The 27,625-nt window shown below is 47.9% G+C and overlaps 1 protein-coding gene across 3 annotated transcripts in view; it reads right to left on the bottom strand.

Moving 5' to 3' along the window:
- The window catches only part of Sff (BRSK family serine/threonine-protein kinase sugar-free frosting), a 55,091-nt gene extending 46,721 nt beyond the window's left edge, over window positions 1–8,370 (bottom strand). For all 3 annotated transcript variants that reach the window (XM_076786304.1, XM_076786306.1, XM_076786305.1), the window contains exon 1: window positions 6,919–8,370. In XM_076786304.1, the coding sequence (XP_076642419.1) occupies window positions 6,919–7,018 (100 nt within the window). In that variant the 5' untranslated portion in view covers window positions 7,019–8,370. The remainder of the gene's footprint in view (window positions 1–6,918) is intronic.
- Between the last annotated feature and the right edge of the window lie 19,255 nt (window positions 8,371–27,625).

Here is a 27,625-nt window from a genome sequence, read left to right as displayed (position 1 = left end):
AACAAATGCCTCCGATGGGTGTGCGCGCGCGTGTGTGTATGCGACCGTACCATTGGTCAAACTCGGCAATGGTACGTTCCTTAATAAAGTGTAAATATTTCCCAGGCATTCGCAGTCCAAGTTTATTCTACAATCCTGCCCATTTCGGTTCCAATTGAAACACCTTCGGTGAGGAGTTTATTTTCGAACGCCTCGTGAATCTTTCGTGGGTCGTCGTCGGGTTTTGTTCTCGCGAGGCCGCATTTGCTCCGCGATGAATTTAAATCGAGGATCCTGATTATCGTGACTGGAACAGGAACCGGAAGCCTGAAACAGCCTCGGGCAACGGGTTCGTTTGAGTGCGTTTAACCCGCAGAGGCGAGACGCGGCGCGGCGTTTGTTTACGGCGGTGCTCTTCTCGATCGAAGTACTCGCATCAAATATTTAACCCTGGGAAACCTTTATTTCCAACCGCGCGCCACCACAATTTCATTCTCTGCCCTCAACTCCGGGAATTGGATAGCCCGCCGCGATTTTACCGCTCCGGAAGCACAAATATTTCAGAAGAAAGTATTTCCCCGTCAGCGTTGCTAACCGGCCGCGCCGTATTCCGGCTGCATTTCGACTCTAACTTCGGAGGAAACGATGCAACGAACTGTCTGCGACGAGAGGCGTGTTTGCTGAACCCTCGGACCACCGGCGGCACACGTTCCCGCTATAACATTGCGAAAACTTAGGCGCTCGGGACGTTTTCGTCGGGAAGATTCAACTATTTTAACCTCCGCGTCATTTTTCCAGGGAAACGTTCGTTTCGATTAGCCGAGCATCGAATTCTGAAATTCGATTCAGATCGAATGATCGGAAAAACTCTTCCGCGAAACTTTTTCTTGCCTCGACATCGAGCACGCTAAACGGTGACGCTTTTGTCGAATCTCGTGGAATGTTTTTTCCGCGGAATAACACAAACGAAACGTATCGAAAAACGAAGGTGTTTGTTTTCGCTTCGGGCGCAACAGTTAAGGAAAAAAAGGAAAAATCGATGGCCCGTTTGTCCGAGCGTGGTCGAGAGAGGTAGCTCTCAGAAATTCGTTTGCACCCTTCGATTACTATTTTTATTTCCTCGGAGAAAGTTCGTCTACCGAGGGACACTTATTTTTCGAAAATCGAACTGTTCTGGATAATTTTTTACATAATAAAGCTGGCAAGATTATGGGATCAGCACTGCGTTTGACCGATTGTTTGTCATTTTGAGGGTCAGTGGGTTCCCGCACAACGCGATCTAATTCACCTTCGATTCCACCTCTATATCCGAACGTATGTTCGTGACAGAACAATCACTCGGATAACAGGTTAACAAACCGAGGACCATTGTTCTCTCTCCCACCCTTCGAATTAAAGTTTGAAGAGTGGTTTTTCAGGTCGGTAAACAAAAAAAGAAAGACATCCTCGCACATGAACCCAACATAATCGCGGGCCGTTCGATCGTATCGATCGGTCGCGTCACACCCTGCTGGTCGACTCCTACATCTTGAGACCTACACTCCGCGTCAAAAAGATAGTACATTATCTAATTTTGTTAATTTCCGCAAATATAATCGAATAACAACAGTTCCCGTATTATATATCACTGTTCGGTTAGCAATAGGTTGTATCTGTTCAGGGTAAATATTCGTTTTCTGTCTATAGGTTTAACGTTAAGGCGAAAACGTAAACAGTAGTGCTGACTGCTGCGTCAAAATGGTAGCACAAAGTCAAAATTGTGTGTTTTCAGTCGGCGTCAAGGCACCAATCTGTTCACATCGGCGAGTAGTTAATATTGTTCGTGTTCTAGTGTTAAAATATTGTGATATTTTCAACAATAGCTTGCAGTAAAAGATTGACTGGCCCTGAAATATTCACAATACATTTACGTAAAGAAAATGGTTCTATCAGTAACATTGCGAAACTGTTGAACCGTAGTCGCAAGGTTATTTACAATTTATTTAAAAATGTAGACGAATATGGGGAAAAAAGAGCACAAGAGTGACAACTGACAGCGGCGTGCAATTTTAAGAACTGCATCAAATTCTGCTGCTACTGCAACAGAGATTACAGCAGAAGCTTGAGTAAATACTAAAATACGTAATATACAACGTATTATATAAGAGTGTAAATACATAAAACGCCAATAATTAATGCGTAAAACCACCGCTAAAAAAGCAACATAAAGAAGTACGATTTTACAATTTGCTGAAAAGTATATTCATTGAAAGAAAAAATGGCGAAAGGTTATCTTTACTGATGAGAAGAGATTTACGTTAGATGGACCGGATGGCTACCGATGTTATTTCCACGAATTGTGTAAAGAACAACAAATTTTATGTACTTGACAATGCGGTGGTGGTGGAATAATGGTGTGGGCGGGAATTGGGTACTATGGACACAGTCAAATTAAGTTTATAAGTGGTGAAACGAATAGTGCAAAGTATATTGATTTAGTCGACGAACAATTGAAGAGACATGCTGTAAAAATTCCGGGCACAAACTTTAATTATCAGCAAGATAATGCAAGGGTTCATACAGCCAAGATTGTAAAGGAATATTTTACAAGGGAACATATCCAAATTTTGGAATGGCCAGCCGATCTCCAGATTTAAATATTACAGAAAATTGCTGGGTCCATTTAGCCAGATCAGTATATGCCGGTGAAAGACAATTTCGAACCCTTAACGAATTAAAAATCTGCATTGAACGAAACTGGGCAGCGTTAAGCAGGAAATTTGTTTAAAAACTATATAAATCTACGCCAAAACGTTTAGTGGTTGTTCTAAAACAAGAGGCGGAGTTACGAAATATTAAAACAGTATTTTTTTATACATATTCTTATTTTTTAGTTATTTTAAGAAATTTGTGCTATCATTTTGACGCACCGATTTTTCGTGTAATGTTGCACATTCCCCAATAAAATTGTTTCTTCACGTAATAAATGCATTGAAACATATTGAAATAATTGTTTATTCTTATTACGCAGTATACAGGTCACAAACAATCTAATACACTACTTGAAAAGCTAAATACCATCTATCTATATAACGTGCTATCTTTTTGTCGCGGAGTGTAGCCCCGAGGAAACGGTGTACGTTGCGCTCGTTGCACTCGTTGCGCTACGCGTTGCAAGGGGTCGTGGCGGCGGTTAGGCGGTTACTTGAAGCTCGGAAAATGAAAAGTTGTGCGGGGAAGGAATGAAAGGCTGATTCTCTTCCGGCCTGGTCACTTTCGGGGCACCGGGTTCGCAAGCGGAGAAAGAAAGCTCCGCTCTCGTGAAAGAACCTCGGCTCTCCTCTCGTGGCCTCTCATACCCTTCCGTTCCGAGCCGGCTAAGAAAATTGTATAGCCGCGTGCATGCACCAGCCGCGTTGCACTTTCCCTCGAATGCAATCGAGTCGATGCACTCGTGGCGAGACGAGGCCGGGCCCGTCGACCACTTTCCGTGAACCGTTCAAGATCAAACGACGGCTAACGCGGGGACGTAACCTGTTCGTTTTCTATCGGGACATTCCTGCCGATAGACTGCAACGAAGCATTATTTCATTCAATTGACACAGACAATTTTCATGTTGCAACTTATGCGGACGATTCTCATTCTGCATAGAAATCCGTGGCCTATTCATGATCACTCAATTTTGAAAGACAACCGCGCGGCTCGCGCCTGGAGGCTTCGTTGAGCGTCAAAGAAACATGCGACTGACAGACTGTTCCGCAGAATCGATACACGCGTACGTTATATCAAATCTACTGAATATGCTCGTTTTTGTTGATCAAGCCGCTGGAAAGAATATAAGGGAACACGAACGACATAAATTGTCCTTTCCTTCTGGGAAGTTATAAACGACAAAGAAGTTCTAATCGTAGATCTAGAGAAAATCATAGTGCAAGGGGTTACAGTGCCAGTTCGTGCAGCTAGTAAAAGTCCATACGCGCGTAAAGATCCGCAATCTACCAATAAACTGGGCCCAAGGATCTCGGTGCTGGCCCTGACCCGCGATACAGCAGCTCCTCGAGGCACAAGCATCCTCGAAGGTTCGATTTTCGGTTTTCCGCGGCTTCTAACTATCCGCTTCGTCCCGGTGTGCGTGCCTTCGAATAAACACCGACAGAGCCGCACGTACACGTTCAAGCCTGCAGAGTAATACGTACTCGCGGAGAGCTCTCGAAGTTCGAGAACGTTTCGCGTACGAGAGAAATACAAGGCGATTACGTGCTTTAGTATTACGAGTAGCACGACCAGCGCGCGACAAACCTCGTATTTCGCTTTATCAGGAGTGACGGGGCTACGTTATTGCGGAGACCCGGTGGCATGCGGGGAAACTCGTTTACACGTGTATCCACTCGGTATTACGATCGGGGAACGATCCTGCGCCGTTTCAGATCTTTTATCTTCGACGGTTGAAACGAATTCGTCGGAGTACCAGAGACCCGGAACACGAAATCGCGGCGACCTATTCGACAGAAGCAAAACCGAGAAGCTATAATCTATCCCGTTACTCCTTCAATCCCCATTTAGGGTTTCCGAGCATGTCGCGTGCTGAAACTCCAGACGTTATGAACAGATCTTTACGGAAAATGAAAATCCTCTTGATCAATTCTGAGAGACAGAGGTCCAATAAAAATGTGTTTCCCCTTTTACCGCGTTGAACGCCACGGTGGCCGCAATTTATCAACGCAGAAATTTAATTATAGTGCGAACTGAGAGCCTCGTTATCGAATAACTAACAATTGTCGTTAACAACTTTGATGAAGTTGAAACGCACAAAATTCGCGTGGCAGTCGACGCGTTAACAATTTCAATAGGTCGAGAACAGCAGAATAGAGTTCACGAATTTCTGTAAAGTTTCCCCCGTTTTGCATTTGATCCATCCGTTTCTGCCATAAATGCATAAAATCCCGACCTATAATCGCGTCACCCATATTCGAGTTTCCAATTCGCCAAATCGATCAACTCCAAGGAAGAAATTAAGCATCGAGCGCGAGCGTTTTGCGCGTGGGTTGGCAGCTGCGTCTACGACGGGATAGATTCGAAACGATTGTTTCCAAGCGAAATCAATTGTTTCCGATCGAATCGTCCGTCGTTGTAGTTGGATTTGACGTTAGTAATCGCAAACGGAAGAGGCCAGGCGGAGCAAATTACGCGCAGTCCTCGGGAATAGTAATGGCATTTGAGCGGTGCTTAACGCGAGGCCCGTCGACGGCCGCGTTTCGAACGCGTGACAGAAATTTCGAATCTCGCGTTAACATCGCCGGGAGCTGAAAAACTTTCTGCCGCTTATCTCGGACGGGCCGAAGATCGTTGAAAAATCCTTGATCCAATTTAAGGGATTTGAGAGTTCCCGTCGAGATAGCCGAGTGTGTCAAGTTTTTCTCGGGGTTTGTAGGACTTTCGAATATGTATACGTACACAGAGCTGAATAATATTCGAGCGGATCTTACTCCTGGCGCACTAATTGCTCGAATTGCTTGAGATTGCACGGGGGAATTGGACGCGCGTTCTATCTCGTTCTCTTTCTTCGAGGATCTGCGACAAGCTTTAATCCTTTGCGGTCCTACATCCGGCCTGACTGCGCGACGATGTTATCCTGGCAAAAGTTCTAGTACTATTCCTCTCGGAAATGATTAACGACCGCGGAGGAATTTACTTGAAGTTGGTCAAGTCAGTTATGTGTAGACTGCGGATTTTATGGATTTATGACAAAAATGGGAAAGCACAATTTAAAGCAGAGGACATATTAACACTTTGACTGCCAAACTAGAAATCTCAAATGAAAGTAAGTTATTTAATGAAATAAGAATTGCAAAAAATTAAATGTATGGTATTGAGTAGTCCTCCAACTTTCTTGCATTTTACAGATACTAATAAAATTTGTTACGGTGAATATATTAACGTAAAAATTCATTTTATTACCTGGACGAATAATTCCGTCACCCACATATGGGTGACGTAGCAGTCAACGTGTTAAGAAGATTTAACGGCACCAGCGTGTTGGTTTTAGCTTAATAAAATAATTAAAGGAAGGAAGAAATTTTTATTTCGCTCCTGTGTCTCGCAATCGATGCTAATATTTTGCATAAAGACCCGCAGTCTAGTTATGTATACACTTTGTTGTCTAAAGTCATGGTACATCTTTCGAGATTCTACTGCTTTCTTCCCGCTAGATTGTTTCGACATTTCACAAAGGAAGTACGTTGCACTTCATAAAATATTTTAATAATGAAGGTGACCACCGAAAGACATGCTGGTGGCGTAATCGTTTTAACCAGTACACAGCCAACCGCGACCGCAGCACTTTTCTTTAAATCATTTTAAAATGCGATTCAGAAACCAGATCTGCACCCGATTCGAACAAATTTCGTTGTTTTCTTTGAAATAAACTTTTGACGCTCAGGGTGAGACATGTTTAATTTTCTTGGCAGTGAACGGGTTAACCGTGAAACGAATCGTATGGCAAGGGGGGTGGAGGGGAGGGGAGTTCTTCCGGTTTCGGAGACTCGGGGAGAACCGTGAAACTAGAGTGGACTAGGCACGCGTCCCGTTTCAACGTTTTCCTATTTTAACCCGTTCTTTGCAACCGGTTATTTTTTGCATCTTCGAGCGCATTCGGTCAACCTATTTTTTGTCCATGCTCCGACAAAGTGACAAAGGGGTTCCCGTGTGTACGGTATTAATAAATAACGGGGACGACAATAGCTCGTGACTCGGAGCAATATATTCGGGTCGATTCGAAGGTTTCGTCACGCGTTCTAAGTAGTTCAAGGTGTCCGCGCCGCGTCGGTTTGCAATCGCAATCGCAATCGCAATCGCAGTCGGATCGACTCGAATCGCATCGTACGTTATCGAAAGGGAGAGGGAGGGGGAAGAGAGAGAGAGAGAGAGAGAGAGAGAGAGATATTTGATGTGCCACGCACCGGTCTGCCCTTTGCCCAAGGTTTTCTCCAGTCGATAAGGGCCGACATACTGATGGGTCTCCTGGGTGTTGGACCCGACGGGGCTCTCCTTGCCCTGCATCGCCGCCGAGCCACCTTCCTCCTGGTCCGCCAGGTTGCTGGATTATCCTACGAGAACAGGCTTGCCGGCGACGAACCTCTTCTGGCTTCCTTCCGTCTTCTTGTTCCGGCCACCCCCACCCCCTTGCGCGGCACGCCTCCTCCCTTTCCCCTTTCTCCCTTTCTTTCAGGCAGCAGCGGGCACTGACTACCGCTACTCTGTCGCTGTGCTTCCTGCTGCTCTATCGTTCTCTTTCCTTCCCTGTTCCCCTCGACGTTCTCTTTTCGGCTTCCGGTGTCCCTCTTCTTTTCTTGGTCGACCTCGGAACTCGGTGGCTCGTCCTCCTCCCCTCTTTAGAATCGCGGCGCGTCTACGTTCGCGTGTCCACGCGGCATCACGATCACCCCGGCGTGATCGCGCCGAGGATCCACTGTAGCGGACCGCGACGTGGGGGACAACCGACAGGACGAGGATGAGGACGAGGACGAGGACGAGGACGAGGACGAGATCGGTGGGCTAATCACCTGCGAACACTCGCGCACATGTACGGCACACGGCACGGACACGGCCACGGCACACCGACTCTCTGTGTCACTGACACGTCAACCGGTCCTTGATCTTCTGCGGTTGTCTCTTGCGGATCTTTTTCATGGTGTTGCGCGCGGGGAGGAGGCGACTCGCTTCGACGACGGAAAGATCGCGGGGACGAGTCTAGGATCGCGAGTCCGAAGAAATAGAGGAATAGGCGGCACGGACGGCGGCGGATCGAGTAGCATGAGGGGTGGTGGGCTGCTCAGGTGAATGTCGCGGTCGCTCGACCGCCGGCGGATCCGCTCGAAGCCGACCTGCTCCACGGAGCCGCGCGAGGCGCCATTGCGACCTCGCGAACCGACGGCCACGCGCAAACCGACACGGGAACAAGAACGAGTACGAGAACCAACGAGGATACACGGCACACGGCACACGGCAGGATAATCGTCTCGCGTCGAACACACCGCAGTTTGCTACACCTCCTGTTCGACGGTGTGCAACCTCTGCACCCTCTCTGCGCGCTCGTCGGCGCTCCAGTGCTCGAACAACCCCGCGACGCTCGTTCCGTCGGTAACACCCGCGTCCCGATCCCGATGTTTCTCAATGGAGAGACCCTTTTCACCGAGTCTGTCGTTCCGCGGGTCGAACCTGGGCTCGCGTGCGTCCGCGACGTCTCGGTTCCATCGGGCAGGAAACTACGAGGCTCGCCGACCGTCCCTTCGCTCCGGCAGCACCTCCACCCTTGCGCGCACTCGTGCACCTACCACTACCACCACTGGCAACAACCACCGACACCGACACTGGCACGCACCACCGCCACCACCACCACCGTCACCGCCACCTCCACCACCACTACCGCCGCCGATATGTCACCGTATCAGTCGGAACGAGTCGAGGATGCGACGTTCCTCTTCGCACAGGCCCTTAGCTGGTTTCTCGGGGGTGTTTCGCTCGCGACCCGCGCCAAGCCCACTCTCGTCCACGGTTTTTCGGGTTCCTCGATAGTCCCGATGTGTCCACGATCCCCCCCTGTCTTTCCTGCACTCGTTTCGACAAAGATTTCGACCCTGTCGTTCGCGGATCACGGAGCTGACGACGAACCGCGGCGCTCCCAGTTCGATTACGTGTTACACCGGAGTCGACAGAGGGGGTAGTTGGACGTGCGCGCGCACATCCACACCCCTGCCCTGCCGCCACCCCTGCCGCGCCACCCTTACCCGCTATACTCGCCCTTTGCCTTTGCCTTTGCCTTTGCTAGCACCATGCCGCGTACAGCGGTTTAATATGCGATTGCTGCCCGAGCAAAATTATTTTTATTTCTACTTCTACCTACATATTTTTCCTATACTCGTGCTCGTTTCCTCTACGTTTCGATACGCGATTCTACCTCGCCATAATTATTTTCGTTTCCGCTCGTACGCGGTTATGTTTTTCTGCTCCCGTTTGTCCGTTTCGCCCGAAGATTTTCGTATTCCGGCCGGAAAACACCGGCCACCCCTGCCACATTCTCTGGCAACCGTGACGAAATACTTGCCGTTTAATTCAACACTGTGTAATTAACACTGTGCTGGTTATATTGCGCACATAATTTGAGAAATACAATGGAGGGCCTGTACAGGCAAACGAGCTCCGATTCTCAGCTGCGACGCTGAACGAGATATATTATGATTGTTACATGTACGTACTTGTAATGTTTCGCTGCGCTATCGATTGATTTATTTGTAACTCGACAACAAATTAACGCACCGTTGGCGCCACCGTGGAGACAGTCTCAATTTACTATTCATAAATGTGATGCATTCATGTGCGTTAGAATAAGCCAAGAGATGTGAAAACATTTGCAAGTTTCTCTTGTCAGAATGGAATTGTTCGTTCTCAAGACTCACGCTTCGAAAGTTCGCGACATCGAAAAATGCTGGGAGTGTTAATCGATAATAACCGTGGAAAGAATTACGAGTGTCTTTCGCATAAAATCAACGCATTCGTGGATGCCGTATTTTCCGGTTTCTGCTCAGCTATAATAGAACCGCATTTGAAACCAACGTTACGCCACGCCACGCCATGCCACGTTGCACATTTCATCCAAAACAAGCGACAAAATCCATTTTCAGTAGTCCCCCAAGATGGAAAAATTTAATACAGATAGTTAACTGAACATGTGAGCTATGCTGTGGTATCATTCTTTCTCACAGCCATTAATTACTAACGAAGATACGCGGCTTTAAAATTCGTTTTAACAAGAAGTTAAGGACATTTTGATTTTTCAAATATAGTCATTGTTTATTGTTGGAATTTATTTCATAAATAGAACAAAATTAATCTGTTGTTTCTTTAGAAGGAGGGATCGTTTGAATCGGCTTTTGATATACATTGTATCTGCAGTTAACCAGTTAGCTGTTGCGACCTCTTTGAAAAATGTGTACCTAAGTTGCGTCGCAAAAATTAACCGCTGTTTGAATTATAGCTGTTTTGACGAGCAGGGCCCGCTCTAGGGGGGGGGGGGACAACCCGGGCATTTGCCCGGGACGCCAAAATTTAGGGGCGCCATTTTGGCTTTGGATGTAAATGTGAGAAAAATAATGATGTTTTAAATATTCAATTAATAGAAAATTTCAGACTACCCTTGCCAGACAATTTTGCTAAAAAAAAAAGGTCATTTTGTTCAGCGCGGTGCTTAGTGCTGAAAAAGGGGCGGCAATTTGTTTTTTTGCCCGGGTCGTCGTAACCGCTAGAGCGGGCCCTGTGACGAGTATACTCGTCATGACACAAAATATTGCCATTTCTTCATGACGAGTATACTCGTCAAACACAGTTAACTGGTTAATATACATTGTACGTTGTCCCGGGCATGGGACCCTCGATCCTCAGTTGTTCATATTGGACTGTTGCTCCTCCGTTTTCGATTTCTTGATTCTTTCGCGACGTTCCTCTAAAACCGTAAAGACGTGTCTGACAACGCGCTTTTAGATAATCTATTGGAATATAAATTCATATACAGATTCGTATACAGATAAAGAGTGTGCTTTTATTATACAGTAAGGAGCAAAACTGAACACACATACGACATTTTAACAAAAATAATTTTTTATTCAATATTTGTATGTAGAATACAAAAGAAACAAAATACTTGGTATTGTCTACAATCTTTTGGCTTTTCAAAACAAACTTAACATTTGTGATATTATTATTATTTCGCTTCATGCAATTTTTTTTTCGTGTAGTCGGTTTTGCACCGCACTAAGATTCTCGGGATTAGGAACTGTGAACACAGATTTTGTAAACAACTTGGTAGTCTATCACGGTCAATGCCACGACCAGGAGTGCAGTAGTTATTAGTTTATCGTTGTCCATGCGTCAACACGCATCAATATAACATCATGAAGCAATTATCTAAAGATATGAAGAATAATATCATTTTCCAATTAAAATCGAGTTTATCAACGCGAGTAATTACTAGAAAATTTGTCGTCTATCGGGGAGTTGTACATAAGATACGGAAAAAATACTGTAGTAAAGTCCCTGCATCTTTTGGAGGCCGTCCAAAATTATTATCTTGTCAGGAGAAGAGAAGATTGACGAGATACATTACTTCAGAAATTACAACGACGGCATCAATGGCTGCAAAGTTATTCGAAAGCGATGTTGGAAAGAAAATTAATAGGTGGACGGCTCGAAGGGCATTAACAGAAGCCAATTTTACAGCAATTGAGAAGAAAAAAAACCTGCTCTATCAAAAAAGAATGTCAAGGCCCGTCTGAATTTTGCAAGAAAATATTTAAGCTGGAATATAGAGCAATGGAAAAAAGTAATTTTTTCCGACGAATCTAAAATCAATCGATTTTCATCGGATGGACGTTCTTGGTGTTGGAAGAGGCAAGGCGAACCTCTTTTACAGCGTCATGTGAAGCAAACAATAAAATTTGGTGGTGGTTCACTTATGGTGTGGGGATGAATTACGTCGTACGATGTAGGTTCACTACATCGAATAGGAGGTACGGTGAACCAGTACACGTATAAGGATATTTTAGAAAAAAATTTACTGGAAACAATTGAAAATATGCCGGTACAAGAGTGTGATGTCGTATTCCAACATGACAACGCTCCTGGGCATTGTGCGAAGAGCGTAAAGAATTGGCTGCAAACTCAACCATTTCAAACCATGGAATGGCCTGCTCAAAGTCCAGACATAAACCCGATTGAAAATGTCTGGGCATACTTAAAGATGAAGTTACAGAATAAATATAGTGCTCCCCCAACAAGGATAACTGATTTGTGGCAAAGAGTGCAGGAACAGTGGTATTCTATTACACCAGAATATTGCGAAAATGTAGTATTAAGTATGCCTAAACGTATTCAGGCAATTACCAAGGTTAAAGGTTCATGGACAAAATATTAAGTGTACGAAAATCTGAAATGTTTACTCAAAATTAGTTGCGGTGCAAAACCGACTACACGGAAAAAAATTGTATGAAGCGAAATAATAATAATATCACAAATGTTAAGTTTGTTTTGAAAAGCCAAAAGATTGTAGATAATACCAAGTATTTTGTTTCGTTTGTATTCTACATGCAAATATTGAATAAAAAATTATTTTTGTTAAAATGTCGTATGTGTGTTCAGTTTTGCTCCTTACTGTATATACCTATATCCCAATATTTATCTCAGGTTGTGGGTGGCGTTAAGAGAAATCCAACGACCTTCCATATCATGGCCTTGAACTTATGAACAACGCTGGAATAACGTTTCCCGATTTTTCGGGCGAAATCCCCCCCCCCCCCCCCGTGCGGAGGCACGTAGGGTTGGCCTCGGGGCGGCCCTTCGGCCGTCCAAACAAACCCGTGCCGCCGCGAATGATTCAGCCCTCGACCGATGCCCGAAACGTCTTGACTCATCCCTCATCGAGAAACTTTGAATCCTCTCCATCCGCGACTCACCCCCCTCCCCGCGGGCTCCGCCGAGAACCAGGAAAGGGATCGATCGATCGAACCCATCGCTCACGCGGGCCGAGGGCAGGGAGGGGGAAGCTTCCCTCGGTTTCTGTCCCTTCCGTGTAGCAGGGGTTGACTCCGTGTGTTCTCGACGGTACCAGGGTGGCTGCTCGTGGTTTGCGTCTGGGGCGAGGAAAACGGCGCGAGCCACGGATATTTCGAATCGATCGCGGATCCTCCTCATCGCGAAACTTTCCTCCGGCCGAGACTGACGCACCCCTGGCAGTCGCGAGGAGAACCCTTTTCGAACAAGTTTTCGGAGATACCTCCTGGCGGAACCGTGTCTCGAATTCGAAAACGATTGTGTTCGCGCGGTGCGTGTGGCTCGCGTTGACCCCCTTTCCGAGGGAGCACGGCTGCGAGAGTTTGTTGCGACCAGAGGGACGGCCCCAAGGTTCGTTAAAGACCCGTTTTCACCTGCGAACGAGGCGCACGGGACAATTACCCTGACCGGCCTCCGCCTTCTTTGAACCCGCGCCGGGTAAAATACACCTCTCGTCCGTGCGAGATTTTTCACGTTTCTTCGTTCTTTCATCCACTTTCACCGATTCGGAATAGCTGGTTCTAATAACCCTAGATGACCTCCTGATTAAGTCAGAAAAATTCCATTGTTACTCCTTACCTTGCGTTTTCGAAGAGTCTACAAACTAAACGATGCATCCTATCGAAACACGCGCAACGGCTCTCAGCGATTTCGATAATAGACACGGTTTCCCTGAAGAAGAGGCGCCTTCGACAAAAAGGGACTTTGATAACTCGTTAGAAGGCGCGGAGGGGAGCCAGATGGAATGCAAGTGGCGGAAATATAAACTGGAAGCGAAAGATAAACTCGCGCCGCGAAGATAAGCTTTGCCGGGCTCCCTTTCGTCTCTGCGCGTGCAGGGCGAAATTGGATTAAAACGAGGGTGATACGTTGCTCTTTCCATCGAGAGACGAGATGGAAACGGCTCCGCGAAAAGAATCTGTCCAGGAAGAGGAATCGCGATCCGGTTTGGCGGATCGTCGACGCGTTTCCCCCATCGCCAACGGCCGCTTAAATAAACGGCGAAGATCCTAATCTTGGCATGTAAATTTGTCGGGAGGGTAACACGGGGTTCGTTCGCCGGCTCGAGCTACACAGGTAGGTACATACGTGCGGTATGCCAGCGTCGAATATTGCGATCGAGGCAAACTCCCCCGAACTTACGTCGCCGCCATGAATTATTCACGATGGAATCAGACAGGTTAAGTCAGACGTTAAGGTTCGGACGTCCGGATGCTGGTTAATCATTCATTCGATTAATTATTAACGAAAGAGGGCATCGTCGTCCCTGCGAGCCCCCCGCGCTCGCTGAAAATTTCAGCCTGTGCTCCTCCGTGCGGCCTTGAACGAATTTCAATCCCATGATCGCGTTGTAATCGCTTTAGCATCGAACGTGTTAATTTGCACCGACGCGTTCGCGCTGAGAATTTTAGATTGCTCGCACTAGTAGACTGCGGATTTTTCTGCAAAATAAAAATCGTCCGCGTTAATTGCAAGTCACAGGAGCTAAGTTGTTTCTTTTCTTAGCAACTTCATAGAAAACAATACAACGAGAATGCGAGAACCGGAAAAGTACAAGCGGGTTTCCTCGAGAGAGAGAGAGAGAGAGAGAGAGAGAGAGAGAGAGAGAGAGAGAGAGAGAGAGAGAGAGGGTCAGAGCGGATTTTCCTCTCGGCGAACGAGACGAAAGAGTTTTCCGAGCGGAGAAACGACAGCGAGTTCGAATCGAAGCCGAAGGATAAAAGCGCGAGGCGTTTCGAGGAAAGAATGGGATCGTGGCTCGGAGCGGGTAGAGTTCCTTTTTCCGTGGACCGAAACGTTTTCTCTCGAAGGACGGTGTCCCTTTAGATGGAAGGGCGAGGTCGGAGGATTTCGAAGCGAGTCACTGTCGATCGTCGAGAATCGCTCTCTCGTTCGAGGTAGAAGCGAGGCGAGTGACGAGGGACGAGAGAGGAGAGGCGAGAGACGCTGCCGTGGAACAACGAACTTCCACTGAACGGGAATCTATTAAACGCGATTAACCCCGTGCAGGGAAAGAGAGATAGAGAGATAGAGAGAGAGAGAGTAGGCAGAGAAGACAGAGAGCAGAAAGCGGGAGGATAGAGTACAAGAGAGAGGGAGAGAGAGAGAGAGGGGGGGGGGAAGAGAAGCATTTAACGGAGGCAGTTTTCTCGATGAGACGCGCGTATAAATATGCAAGGAAAATTACCCTGAGCGTTATGGCGCGAGCTACGAGCGAGGACACCTCGCATAGAGGGGCACGAATGCAATATAGATCGAGCCTGGATGGAGGAGGAGGAGGTCGGAAGGGAGACGGAAAGAGAGGGACGACAGTCGGATGGCACAAAGAGGAGGGTGCAGGCCGAGGATCGATAGGTATATAGAGGCAGATAGGAACACAGGAAGCGTCTGACACCGGAAAGCTCCCGGGGGATGGCTTCTTACGAGCTGGTTCTGACCGACGGACAATCGACCCACCCGCCTTCTGTTTAGTTTTTCCGTCGACCCCGGCGTCGATATTTTACAATTTTACCGATTTCCGCCCGCTAGGCCGAACGATCGATCTTCCTCTCGCGCCAGATCGTAAAAAGAATTTTACGACGCCGTTGCGTCGTCACTCCGCCGGATTTTCGCGGATCGCCACTCGAACGAACGTCTTCCTCCCGAGGAAAATGTTTCCGAAAATTCTCCCCTCCTCGGAATCGGACGGCGAAAGTCAATTAATCTCGCTCGCCCGAACAAAACATCGGCGAGAGGGCGACGAAAGCTGTTCAAGCCGCGCCCGGAAGTCCATTAACCCGTTGGCGCTTTGTCGTTTGTAATTTCCTAGAAGAAAGAGAATCCACGTTCATTGTACTCCTGTATCTTCGCCGACGGTTAAATACCGGCAGCAGAGAAATGGATTATTATTTCGATTTGAAAGAGATGAATAATCTGCGGCTCGAATCCGATTCGGTACTATGGGGCAGAGGGTTAGCGTTCTTTCCCGAGGACCCGGGGCGATTGATTGTCGTCCGCCAGGCGGAACAGAGAATCGGTCGATCCGGTTAATTGTAGGTAAATTAACGGTCGGTTTCCCTTTGATCTCTAGCGAATCCCTCGGGGGTGGAAGACAACAGGGGCGGGGGCGTTTTTTATCGAATGCATTAGCGGCACTCTTTCCTTATCCGGCTGGTATTTTACCGATTCGTTCCGAGTTCCGATTTCGAGGAATCGAGAGTCCACCGACCGAGGCTTTCCCTCGGGTTTGGACGCCGATCAGACCAATTAATTCGGCTCTCCGTAGTCTCGATCCTCTCTTCCGCGGCAGGTAATCGTCGTAAATTTCGAAAAGACCCGAAGACCGATTCGCCTCGAATTAGAAGCTCGCGATCGATCCGATCGATCAACTTTGATTCGGCGCACCGTGCCCTCCGGTTTCCGGCCAACACGCGCCCCTATCCGTCTCTCGAAAGGCTCGAACTCGTGTCTGCGAGAATCTAAAGCCCGAACTTAAACCCCAAACGACCACTCGATCTCTCCCGCGCTATCCGAAACGCTTGTCATTGCCACCCAGCGAACGAGGAGTTCGTTCACCCCCGCAGACTCGAAATATCGTCGCGTTCTCTGCCGATCGATCAAAGGAGGACAGCTTTATTTTTTACTCTCCTGCTCGCCGAGACTTCTGCACGGAAATTCCGTGGAAGGACGCCGTCGAACCGACAAGGGCGGTTCGGTTAGGGTGCGGTCATGCTGCCTCTCATCTCGTCCGCGCAACACTTTCGCAATTTTTCATCTACTAATGTTCAGTGCTGATGCGCTCAACAGCAACCTTTTTTTGGTTTATTGTCCGTCAGCGATTCGCAATTTGTTTTGCGATCGCTGTCACACTGAAATGGAAAAATTGTTACTCTCGAAGGTTCATACAGGGTCTTCCGATGAGAGCGATGTATCTTTCAATTGTCACAGCCGTCGTGTTCGTTGTTCAACTGTCAGAGCCGCGTGACATTTGCATTCGATGTTGCTCGACGAGTCATCATGGATGGATACACAGTTGCTCGACGCGTTGGAATTATTGAAATTTATTATCAAAGTTCAGCGACAGGATTATTTCGAGAAGTGCAGCCGATCATCGACATCTTGTGACTTGACGCGGTGAGGCTGTTTCATGTGGGGCCAATAAGTGTCACAGGAGCATCAAACACCGACGAAAAATAGGCAAAAATTCGAAGCAAGATCGACTGAAACGAAATGCGACGTGGAATCAGCGAAACGGTTAGAGTATGCAAGTTTGCGGAGTACTCGGACAGTTTCCGATCAACAAAACGGCACATCGTGAAGCTCGCACGCTGGAAAAATGTGTAGAAATACGGTTTCCAAGGAGGGCATAGGTGACGACGCGACGCGACGACGACGTGAGAAACTCGGCCGAGAAGCCGCGATCGAGTGAGGAAACGCGCGTCGGTCGTTAAATCTCCAGGGTTTAAAGGTCGATGCACCCTGCAGACCGTGCACGCAACCCCTACACGCGGATCAGGTACATCCATTGCTCCTGGTTGATGGTGTTCGGCTCTCGCGCGGTGCCGCGCCGGTGTTTACATTATTCCGGGAGATTCGCTCATTGAAATCACTGTCCGGCGCGGCATTCATTCGTGGCTGGCTGCGTGGTAGACCGCCGCTACACGTATCGTGTGCCCGTGTACATCGTAGAACGTAGCATAGCACAGAACATATAACCTATGTATAACGTATCTCGCATTACCGCGCCGAGCCGCGCGCCGCACACACGTTGCTGCCTTTCCAGTTAGCGTCAGAGCTTTCGCTCTTCGCTATTCACAATCCTTTGAAGGACCCTCGGTCCAACCCTCCGCGCCCTGCTAACTGAACTTTCTCGAATGAACTTCGAACGGGAAAGTCGGCCGGATCGATTCCCTGCTCCGTCGACAAGATAATCTTAATAACGACCCGCCTTTATTGCATCCACAATCGAATCGAAGCTGCATCTGGAACAAACGCTCCACTCGTAAACTATCGACTAAGGGAATAATCAAGGCGCAAATGGCCGAGCTACGTCGGCTTCCACTGCTGATGAATCTGACCCTCGATATTTTCAAGGGAAAGACGCGAAACACGGAGAGACTTTCCTATCGCTCTTATTTTAACCCTTAACTTTTACTTACTGGGTCCAATGCCAAAAAAAAAAATATAAATATATATATAATAAAATATAAATATTTTCCTTTCTATACTTGATATAAAAATGTTGAGTCCATTAAAAATAGCTTGCACCTGGTGGGAAGTAAACTCGAAATACTTCCGGACCGTTAAGGGTTAATTCTGAAACCAAATTTTCCTTCCGACCGATTTCCGTTCGATAGGCCGCGTGTTCGATGAATCTTCAAATTAATCTTCTTATTCTCGACGTTCGTTTTATCTTCAGCCGCGCTATCTCCCCGAGCTCATTTGCACCGGGAATTTTGCCCCGTGCTGCAGAGTTGCGCGCATATTTGAAAACCGAGGCGAGGGGCGCGAGCGAGCGAAAATACCGTTCTACGAGCGAAAAGAGTGTTCGCACGGAGTCAGGTCGGCTGAGCCGCGTGTTTTCCAGAAGTCGGGGGAGGGTTCGCAGCAATTTTGTCCGCGTAAGCGAGCACGCGCGTGCACTCGAGCGCGATGGACGCGCAACGTGTTGCACCAGAAGGGAGAGACTGTGCGCTCGAGGCCGGACCAGGTCCGTGCACTCGTCCGCTGCGTTCGCCTCTGTCGAGCACGATGCAAGTTACGCGGTGCGGTGGAACGAGTAAACAAAGTTCGAGGTTGGCACTTCGCCTGCGAGGCCTATTCAACGGCGTCGCTATTCGCAGCAGCCGACGCAGACGACGCAGACGACGCGACGCAGTCCCGGGCGCAATACCTGTGCTCCCTGAGAACCGGAGACTGGAGACCGGAGACCGGAAACCGAATGCAGTCTGAAGCGTCCCGAGGAATACCGTGTCCCGGGATCCACATTGTTCTACGCGCGGAACGTGCAGTTCGCAGTCTGCGCGAGAGTTTAATAATCGACGCTCATCTACCAGCAGCCAATAGCGTCGTTCGCGAAGACTGGCGTCCTGCCCCCCTCCCCCCTTTTTTACCCAGTATCGAGAAAAGTTTTTACGGTAAATAATTTGGAACAGTCGGTTTCAGCGGTGGGCAACGATCAACGTGTAACGAGCGTGCGTCGGTGCGACCGAGCGCGTGTACGCAGAACGGGGTAGCAGTAGGTCGAGGCGGAAGCGGAAACAAGCCAGATGCTCGGCCCGATACGATGGAATTGATTCGGCGGCGTGGCGCAGCGCATGACCTGCCGGTGGTTTGACCTTTATCGACGAGCAGCCCCTGTCGCCGCACGAAGCAAACCGGAGCGAACACCATCGGAGCCCTCGAAACGGCATATCACGATCAGCATTTGCCCGCGGAACGGCCAATCGAAACGGACCACCGGAAGAAACACCGGAGAAATATTAGGTATCTCGTGGGCCGCTCGACAGGCCTGTTCCCTCCAATATTTTTCCACTTGTCCCGATTCCTGCGAGCTCTCGCTGCCGGCCTCCGATCTTTTCCGTTCGAGAGCGAACCGTATCGCGCCTCGATAGAGCAGCCTACGATGCCCCACAATTCCTATCTGCGTGCCATCCGGACAAGTCCAACGCCGACAACTTAACCCTTAACGACACACGCCATCGACCTTGTTCGAATCGCTCGCCGATTGTTCCCTGATTCGATCGTCTCGATAATCTTTAAGCCGAGACTCTACAAAGAACAGCGACGCTCGCGCACACGTACAATGAATCCGGAAAGATGCATCGGCGAAGGATTGTTCGAACAACGGTGACGCAAAGCTAAGCGTTACATTGTTATGTTAGGGGGACCCATAAGTAATCAATTATTTTGAAATCTAAAACAAACTTTGTAGTGTAGGGTTATGAATGAGACACTGTATTAGAATGATTGTTTAGAGTGACTGTGGACGCGACATCGTGGCGCCAGCGTGTTTGGGTCCTGCGTGAAAGAAGGTCTGTTTGGACCGAAGTGTGAAAGAAGAGTGTTTGGGTCTCGGTGACAAGAGTAAAGTGTTTAGGGGCGCCAAGCGCAGGGCGTACGTGACACTGTTTGGGTTTTCCGAATGGATGTGAAACTGATAGAGAGAGAATGAGAGTGCAAGAGAGGAACAATGAAAGTGGGACTTGGATAAAAGGGACGAATGCGAGGGATGTAGTGTCAGTCGGTAGAGAGTCAGTAGAGAGAGTGTCAGTCGGTAGAGAGTCAGTCAGTAGAGAGAGTGTCAGTCGGTAGAGAGTCAGTCAGTAGAGAGAGTGTCAGTCGGTAGAGAGTCAGTCAGTAGAGAGAGTGTCAGTCGGTAGAGAGTCAGTCAGTAGAGAGAGAGTGTCAGTCGGTAGAGAGTCAGTACAGCGAGAGTCGCGAGCGAGTGAGTCAATGAGATACCGAATATTGAATTGTCGTTTGAGAATCGAGTTATCGAAATAGAATAAAGTACTTTAGCGAAATCGGTATGATATCAGTCCACCCGATACGTCACACCTAAGACGTAGGAGTTTCTCTTAAAATATTCCTACAGTAGTAAATTCAAGTTTTCATTTCTTAATTTATTATATAATCTCCTAATCATTATCAAGGACAGTTTGCCATCTTTCCTGCCAAATTTGAATCCCCCTCTTATAGAAATCCAGGCTTCATGAAGTAAAATATGACTCAAGGTGCCTCCTTACATCTTCTACAGAAGTGAATGTTTTATTTCTTAAATAATGCTCCAGAGATCTGAAAAGATGATAGTCAGAGGGAGCAATATCCGGTGAGTACAGGGTTTTCCTGAGTTTTCCTATTCTGTGGATAAAAGATGCCCTCTTTTTCAATAGTTCTGAATACACCCATTGTAATTGCTGACAATACAACTCAGAAGTAATTGTTTCTCCAGGTTTCAACAACTCAAAGCGAATTATGCCACGACAGTCCCATCAAATGATCAGTAACACCTTTCTAAGTGATAAGCTAGGTTTAGGGGTTGATATTGCGATTTGATTTGCAGAAAGCCATTGCTTGGAACGCTTTATGTTATCATAAAGAACCCATTTTTCATCTCCGGTAACGATTCTGCTAAGAAATGGATCTCTACGAAAACTGGATAGCAACGAAGTGTAAATTGATCGACGAATATTCTTGTTGGTCTCAGATAATTGATGCGGTACCCATATTCCTTGCCTACATGCCTTTCCCATTTCGCGTAGGTGCCTTTGTATAGTTGACCATGCGAACCCAAGGCTTGTCGATAATTCTTGTATACTTAATTTTGGATCGGCTTGCACTAGAGATTTTAGGATATCATTATCAAATTCAACTGGTCGTCCACTTCGAGGCCTGTCGGAGAGATCATAATCACCGGCAGCAAACCTTCTGAACCAACGTTGACACTTGTTGACCTTCAAAACATCTCCATAACATCGCAAATTTTCTTTGTTGTTACCGTTGCATTAAATCCCGTATGAAAATGAAAAAGTATGCAATGACGAATATGATCCTCGGAAGGTACGGACGCCGCCATTTTATTACAGGTTTGTAAAAAAAATTATACTTTTTAAAATATTGAGAACACAGGCTGCTTTACCGAAAACTGTAAAAGAATACGTGTTTCCTCTTCAACGATCGGTACAGAACTAAAGGCAAAATAAATTCTTTGCAAATAATTGATTTCTTATGGGTACCCCTAATACGAAGCCTTTTCTTCCCAACGAAGAAATTAACAAGTTACAGTGAATTCTCGTTACGAGTCAGTGCCAACCTTACTATTTGGAGTCAGTGGAACTACCCACACAACCGAGGTGAGTGGCCGAAGCTCGAGAGCCGCCTCTCGAACTACGTACAACATTATATGGAAGAAAGACATTTTGTTAGTAGTCATGTTAGTAGTCCATAGGCTAATGACTTATAGGCGGATGCGACTCTTAGGTTTGCAGCGTGCTCTGTGTATTTCAAATGCGACGCTCGGCGAGAACCTCAGATTTCGTTTAAGAGTCAGTCGCCAGAAACCGCGCAACTGACTCCTAACGAGAATTCACTGTATTATGTTACGTATACGAGAATCGTCCCGTATAAGAGGACATCGTGAGTCTATTCAGAGTAACTCGGATATTCCGTTTAACAGAACACGAAAAAATCTAGAATATGTCTTTTATCAAATCTAAACGAAGCGAAAAGAGCGGAGGGGCCTTAAAATATTGACGTTGCATAAAGATCCGCGAGTCTAATAGTTCTCTTTCCGTCGATTCCCAAGGGTTTGGAATGTACACGAGCGCTCGTTTGGAATACGTTATTCCTCGGTCGGTAGGATCCCGCAGCGAGATCGCGCGGCGTTATTACGAGCTCGGCCGAACGCGATAGCGATCGATATTCGCACGTTTCACGAGTAGAGCAGTCTATTGGGTAACGGAACTAGCACGCTCGATCTGACCGAGATCTGAGGAATCGACGCGATTCGTTTGCCGTCCGTGGAATCCGGTTAGGCTAAAACACGCGGAAATAAAGACTTCCATCGCGTTTGCTGTCGTCCCTCGGAGCGTGCCACGCCGCTTGCCGGTCGAAACAGCTCCCATTCATCGGGCCCGAGTAAATCACGGGCTGTCGCGCCCGACTCCCTTTCATTAATCCGAGAGACGCGAAGAGACGCGAAGAGACGCGAAGAGACGGCGTCGCGGACCGTCAACGTCAGCATCTTCGGACGTTTACGAACGGAAGCCGTTTGGGAATATCAGAGACTCGAGGAGAAGGTGGAGGAGGAATCCGTCGACGAGCTAGACGGCGCGGCACGATTGCTCGGAGCTCGGATTCCGGACCGGCAATCCGATCGGCCTATTCTTCCTCCTCTCGCCTCCATTCTTCCGTTGGCGAAACCAATTCCCGAGTCTCTTACGTCCGTCAACATCGGCCTCGATGGACTCGAGCGTCCATCGGAACGAGTACACGTTTCGATAACGCACACACCGTTCTCTGCTTCTCGAACGATCGATCGGACCGGCTTTGGAAAAAGCAGTCGAAGAACAGGAGAGAATAAAGAACAGCGCGGCTTATGTAAATGAAAATTCGCGCGGAGTCTCGCAGTCTGGTTGCGCGAATGTTATCGACCGACACCGTTACGTATACGCGTGCCCGTTGCCTTCCAGTTTGCTACTTTGCGCTGACAGAGGCACGTCGCGTCGTTGCCGCACCGCGATTACTTTGATCGTCGGAACGAGAGCAACAAACAGCTTTATCTCGGCCGTGACCACGAGACCAATTGTTAATTCGCTGCATATAATCGACAGGCAATCCGTGGATCGATAGAGGCGGCGACCGTTCGCGGCCGTTAAATCACAACGAAAGAACGGAACCGGCTCCCGGAATATCGACGAATTCCTTGCAATTAGCGGTCGCCCGTGGATATTCGGCGACGGTTCTATCGCGATTCGAGCCCGTGTCCCGTGAAACGCGACGTCGAACTGTCCCACCGACTCCCTTTCATCCCTACAGCGACCGGGGAGGTCATCGATGGAATTTGACAGTCCGCTGCCAGTTGATTCTCGCGAACGTTGCCCGTCCCGTCACGTTTCGATGCGTTTCTCTCTCTCTCTCTCTCTCTCTCTCTCTCTCTCTCTCTGTTTCTCCCCCGAGTTGTGCAATTGCCCAAAAATCGATATCGAGAGGCCTTATCCTGTCGCCAATACCATCGTTCGAATTTAGAGATTGACCGCGGTATTCAGCTTTCATCGGACAACAGCGTGCTTGAGAAATTGTTCGTGCAAATAAATGTATCCGATCAAAATACGTTTACTAACTTTTCTAACGCGAGCCACTAGAAAGTACTGTGACCCATTGACTAATACAGAGTAGGAGCTAGCTAGCACGCGTTCCGGTTGATCGCTCGCCGATCGAAAAAGGAGCCCGTTCGATAATGCATTTCAACTCTTTTAATCGTTCGGCCGACCAATTGAAAGGTGTTCTTTTCAACCGACGACAGCATGAAACCGCAACGTTGCGCTGCTTGCGAAACGCAGGGAAAATTGGCGCGAAAAAGGGGACACAGTGGGAACCGTATAATGCGTAACCGTGAAAGCCACGAATCGCGAATTTCCAGATTTGCCGGAGAGCGGCAGGACGCGTGCGCGCGCGATTACGCGTATCCCTGACAAATAACCGAACACAGCCATTCTGGCGTCCCCTATGAGCGCTCGAAGGGCTCGCGAGGGGACGATTCGACAGAGAAACCGCGCCGCTAACGAGAGACGGAACGAGAGAGCTGTACAGAAACGATGACGGAGGATCGAAAGCGCGCGCGCGAGAGAGAGAGAGAGAGAGAGAGAGAGAGAGACCGTGCAGAGAGGAACGTAGGGTGGCGTAAGGAGGGTGTGTACTACCCCTTGCAAGAGCCGAGTCTTACCGCGTTAATTGCAAGTACTTCCCTCGGGGTACCGCAACGGGTATACAGTTCCACCCACCTTGCAGGTTCCACCCCATCCAGTAGGGTTTAAGGGTACGCAGGGATGATTCGCGCACCCCTTTTTCCCTTTTCATGCTCACCCGGGTCCTTTCATTCCTCGCCAGTGGTTAAAATATTAGGATATCCCCGAGGTCTCCGTTCTCTCGCTCGTGTTAGGGCTATCGCGCGCGAACAACCTTTCTTCTTCGCTCCCTCTATCTTTCTCTCTCTCCCCCCCCTCTCTCTCTCTCTCCTAGCTCTCCACTTTCCTCTCCTGTTTCTCCAACGACTTGTCAACCGCTCAACGAGACGCTGTTCCACCCGATTCGATTCTCGAAAACTCGCGCCCCTCCCGAGAAACCAGACCGGCCAAGATTCGAATCAAAGCCTTTATGGCTACCTTCTGCTACCACTCCTGCTCTCGCTCCTCGGTTCCTGCGGTCTCAATCTCCACCGGCGTCTCCCATACTCTTTAAACAACCCGCTCGAATGCCTTGAAGAAACAAATCCGGGAACAAAATTTTCCTGCGGCTCTTCATCTCGTTGAACCCTTCGGAGAGCTCTTCGGAAATCCCTACATCAAAGTCTCGAATATGGAAAAATAGAGAAATCAGTACCATCTTCGCGATGCTTAAATAATTCAGTCCTTCGTTTGCAACTCTGTAGGGACTGAATACGGGATACGTGACAATCGCTCAAAACGCGTGACATAAACTAACGGCCCCACTGGAATCGATGCGTTTATGGCAAAAATGAGTAGGTACAATTGAAAGCAGTAGACAGATTAAAAATATACAGGGTGGGGCAATAACTATGTCCAGTTTGAATATTGCCATTATTTGTAATAATATTCTTATTCTAGCACATGCTGCAATTATCCGTTCTTTCATATTTTCTGGTGTAGTGGGTACTTCTTGATAAACAGCATTTTTCAATGATCCCCAGAGAAAAAAATCTAATGGTGTTAAAACCGGAGAGGGAGCTGGCCAAGAAACTAATCCTCCACGTCCTATCCATTTATTTGGGTAAAGTTCGTTCAGTGCATCTCTTACTCTCCGAGTTAATGTGCTGCACATCCGTCGTGTGCTGTAACCACATCATTTGGCGAACGTTTAGTGGTACATTTTCTAATAAAGTCCCCAATCTACTTCGTAATAAAGTGTTCATATCGTTCGCCAGTAAGATTTCCATCGATAAAATGCGGTCCGATAAGTTCAGAAACGATAAGACATGCACGTGATGCAGGGATACGAAGATTGCAACGTTGCATTGACGCAAACAGTCATCAATTCGAGCATCTCCCGTAATGTAATAAAGTTCATTTTACTACCATATTTGACCTTGCATGACCTTCAATGATAACTCGCTGAATTCGTCTCAACACTGGCTATCACATCGTGATAAAAAAACATAGCATTCCATTTTAAAAAATAGAGTTGACCTTGAAATCTCCTCTATCCCTCCACCCACGCAGAAAATGTTTGTGTCACAATATGTCCCCCTCTATACCGTTTTTATCTATAAGTTTTTTATATAACATTTTTTCATACTATTACAAATAACGGCAATATTCAAACTGGACATAGTTATTGCCCAACCCTGTATAAAAATGCGAAAGTATTCATTTCTATTTTGATCCGTAGTCTGGTAATTAATATAGAGGGTAGCAAAATGATCGTCCAAGCTAGACCGACCAATAAAATAAAGATCGCGCGATCGGTCCAGTAAAAAAAATTCAATTTGAACGGTTCGAATGCATCGCGTTGAGCACCGAGGGCAGGCGTCCGAGCGCGTCGTGATTTATGCAGCTGTAAATGCGATCTCTATTAAATGTGTATTCCGCACATGGACCCGGGAGCGTGGTAAATCACGAGGGTCCTGCCGCGCCGGCCTGCTCCCACGGGACACGCTACATGGTACACGCGGCCGGTTCCTTTAAGTAGCAAGTTCGAGTTTACAGATAAATTACACTGGCGTGATTCCGCTCTGGAACAACGATCGCTCGCTATCAGCCGACCATCGCCGCCTGGACACTTGCCTGGTCGCCGGTTTAATTGAATCCTCCCAGAGCCGTCGAACCACTTGAAAAACTTTCGCCGGAGTCGGCGGATCTTAACGAAATATGAGCTCCTTCGTCGCGGCGGTATCTCCCGGCAGACAAGATAATTCGTCTCGACCGGCTGAACCCTTCGAGAAGTTTACTCGGGCCGAAGTTCCGAATTCGAGGGTCTGAGTTTCGAGCCCGATGCAAACTGCTGGAAATTAGCGAATTTCTAAGCGTAAAGGAAACGGAATAGCAAAGACACAGACTGCTGCGCTATTTTACGCTCTGAATGTCCGTTTGATCCTTGTGGAAAAATATTGTCTTCGGTTCGGAAGAGTTAAAAATAACGTTGCTACGGAATACAATGGAACTCGGCCAGCAATATCGCCGCGCTGGCGAAGACTATACGTCAATGTTCCAGCGGCGAGCCCTGGAGGTTTCTTTGAACGTTTCCCGGGCTGGCGCGTAATTTTTCCAGATAAATTTGATCGCAATTTGTTTCACGGGAGGCGAGTCAAAGGGAGTGGAAGCGGCGGCGTGGCGAAGGGAGGCGGGCCGAGGCGGATTAGCGAGAGAAACTCGCCGACGTTTAATCCCTCCGCGGGCTCGTTAAGTTAAAAAGTAAGGAGCCAGATAAGTTTTTTTTCGTAGCGGCGCCGTGGAACCAGAGAGGCGTTCCCAGCGTTTTATTTTTGTTCGAACCAAAGGAGCCCCGCCCCGCGACAATTAGTTCTATCCCGCGGACGCGACTTATCGGCGAAAACTCGTCGAAAACGCGGTTTCGGAGCGGCGCGGCTTTCCCGATAATTTTCAGCGGCGCGCGCGCCCGTAATTCTGTCGCAATTACGCTCGTTTTGTAATAACTCGATAATTAGAGGCGTGCGGGCGTAACAAGCCGCGAACGTACGGAAGAAAAACACGAGCACTCGAGATGAAAGTAATTTAGTACGTTCTACATTCCGGTATCTCGCATCCGCCCGCCTCTCCCCCGGTCCGGAGCACCAGCCACCCTTCTTCTTCTTCTTCTTCTTCTGCTTTCTCTCCCTTATCCCGTTCGTTTTACACGCCCCTGGCCTGTAGCAAGTGGGAAGGAGAAGTTACGTTTTAGCCTCGAGATTTTGCAAATTCCACCGCGTCTACGGACGTTAAACAATTTCTTCCGTTAGTAAAACGAGCATAAACTTAAAGGGGGAAGTCTTCTCTGTACAATGGCGCCAAAAAAGTTGATGTACGATATCTTTCTGTCGTTTTATGACACTTTTAGCGGGAAGTCGAAATCGAAGGGTTGAAAATTGTGAAAATTTAATCTGTTGTAACTTCGCAAAAAAAAAAAAATCGGACGACAGTCTACCTCGGCTCATTTCGAAGAGCAAAGTCACAACTTTTGACGTTGTAAATTGCTTTTTTGTGCGCCTGGAACAAGGACCCAGCCCCGCGGAATTACTTCCTGGATGTTTTCTCGAAATTCGAGTTCCCGTTGGCAAGATTAGCATCTCGGGCCATTGCGCTTCTCGCAGTCTGCGGTTATGCCATCGCCGTCGTCCCCCATTTAACCCTC

This window comes from Halictus rubicundus, chromosome 4 (genome assembly GCF_050948215.1).
Source record: "Halictus rubicundus isolate RS-2024b chromosome 4, iyHalRubi1_principal, whole genome shotgun sequence".
Taxonomy (NCBI): Eukaryota; Metazoa; Arthropoda; class Insecta; order Hymenoptera; family Halictidae; genus Halictus; species Halictus rubicundus.
This window is presented reverse-complemented; position numbering and strand designations above follow the sequence as displayed.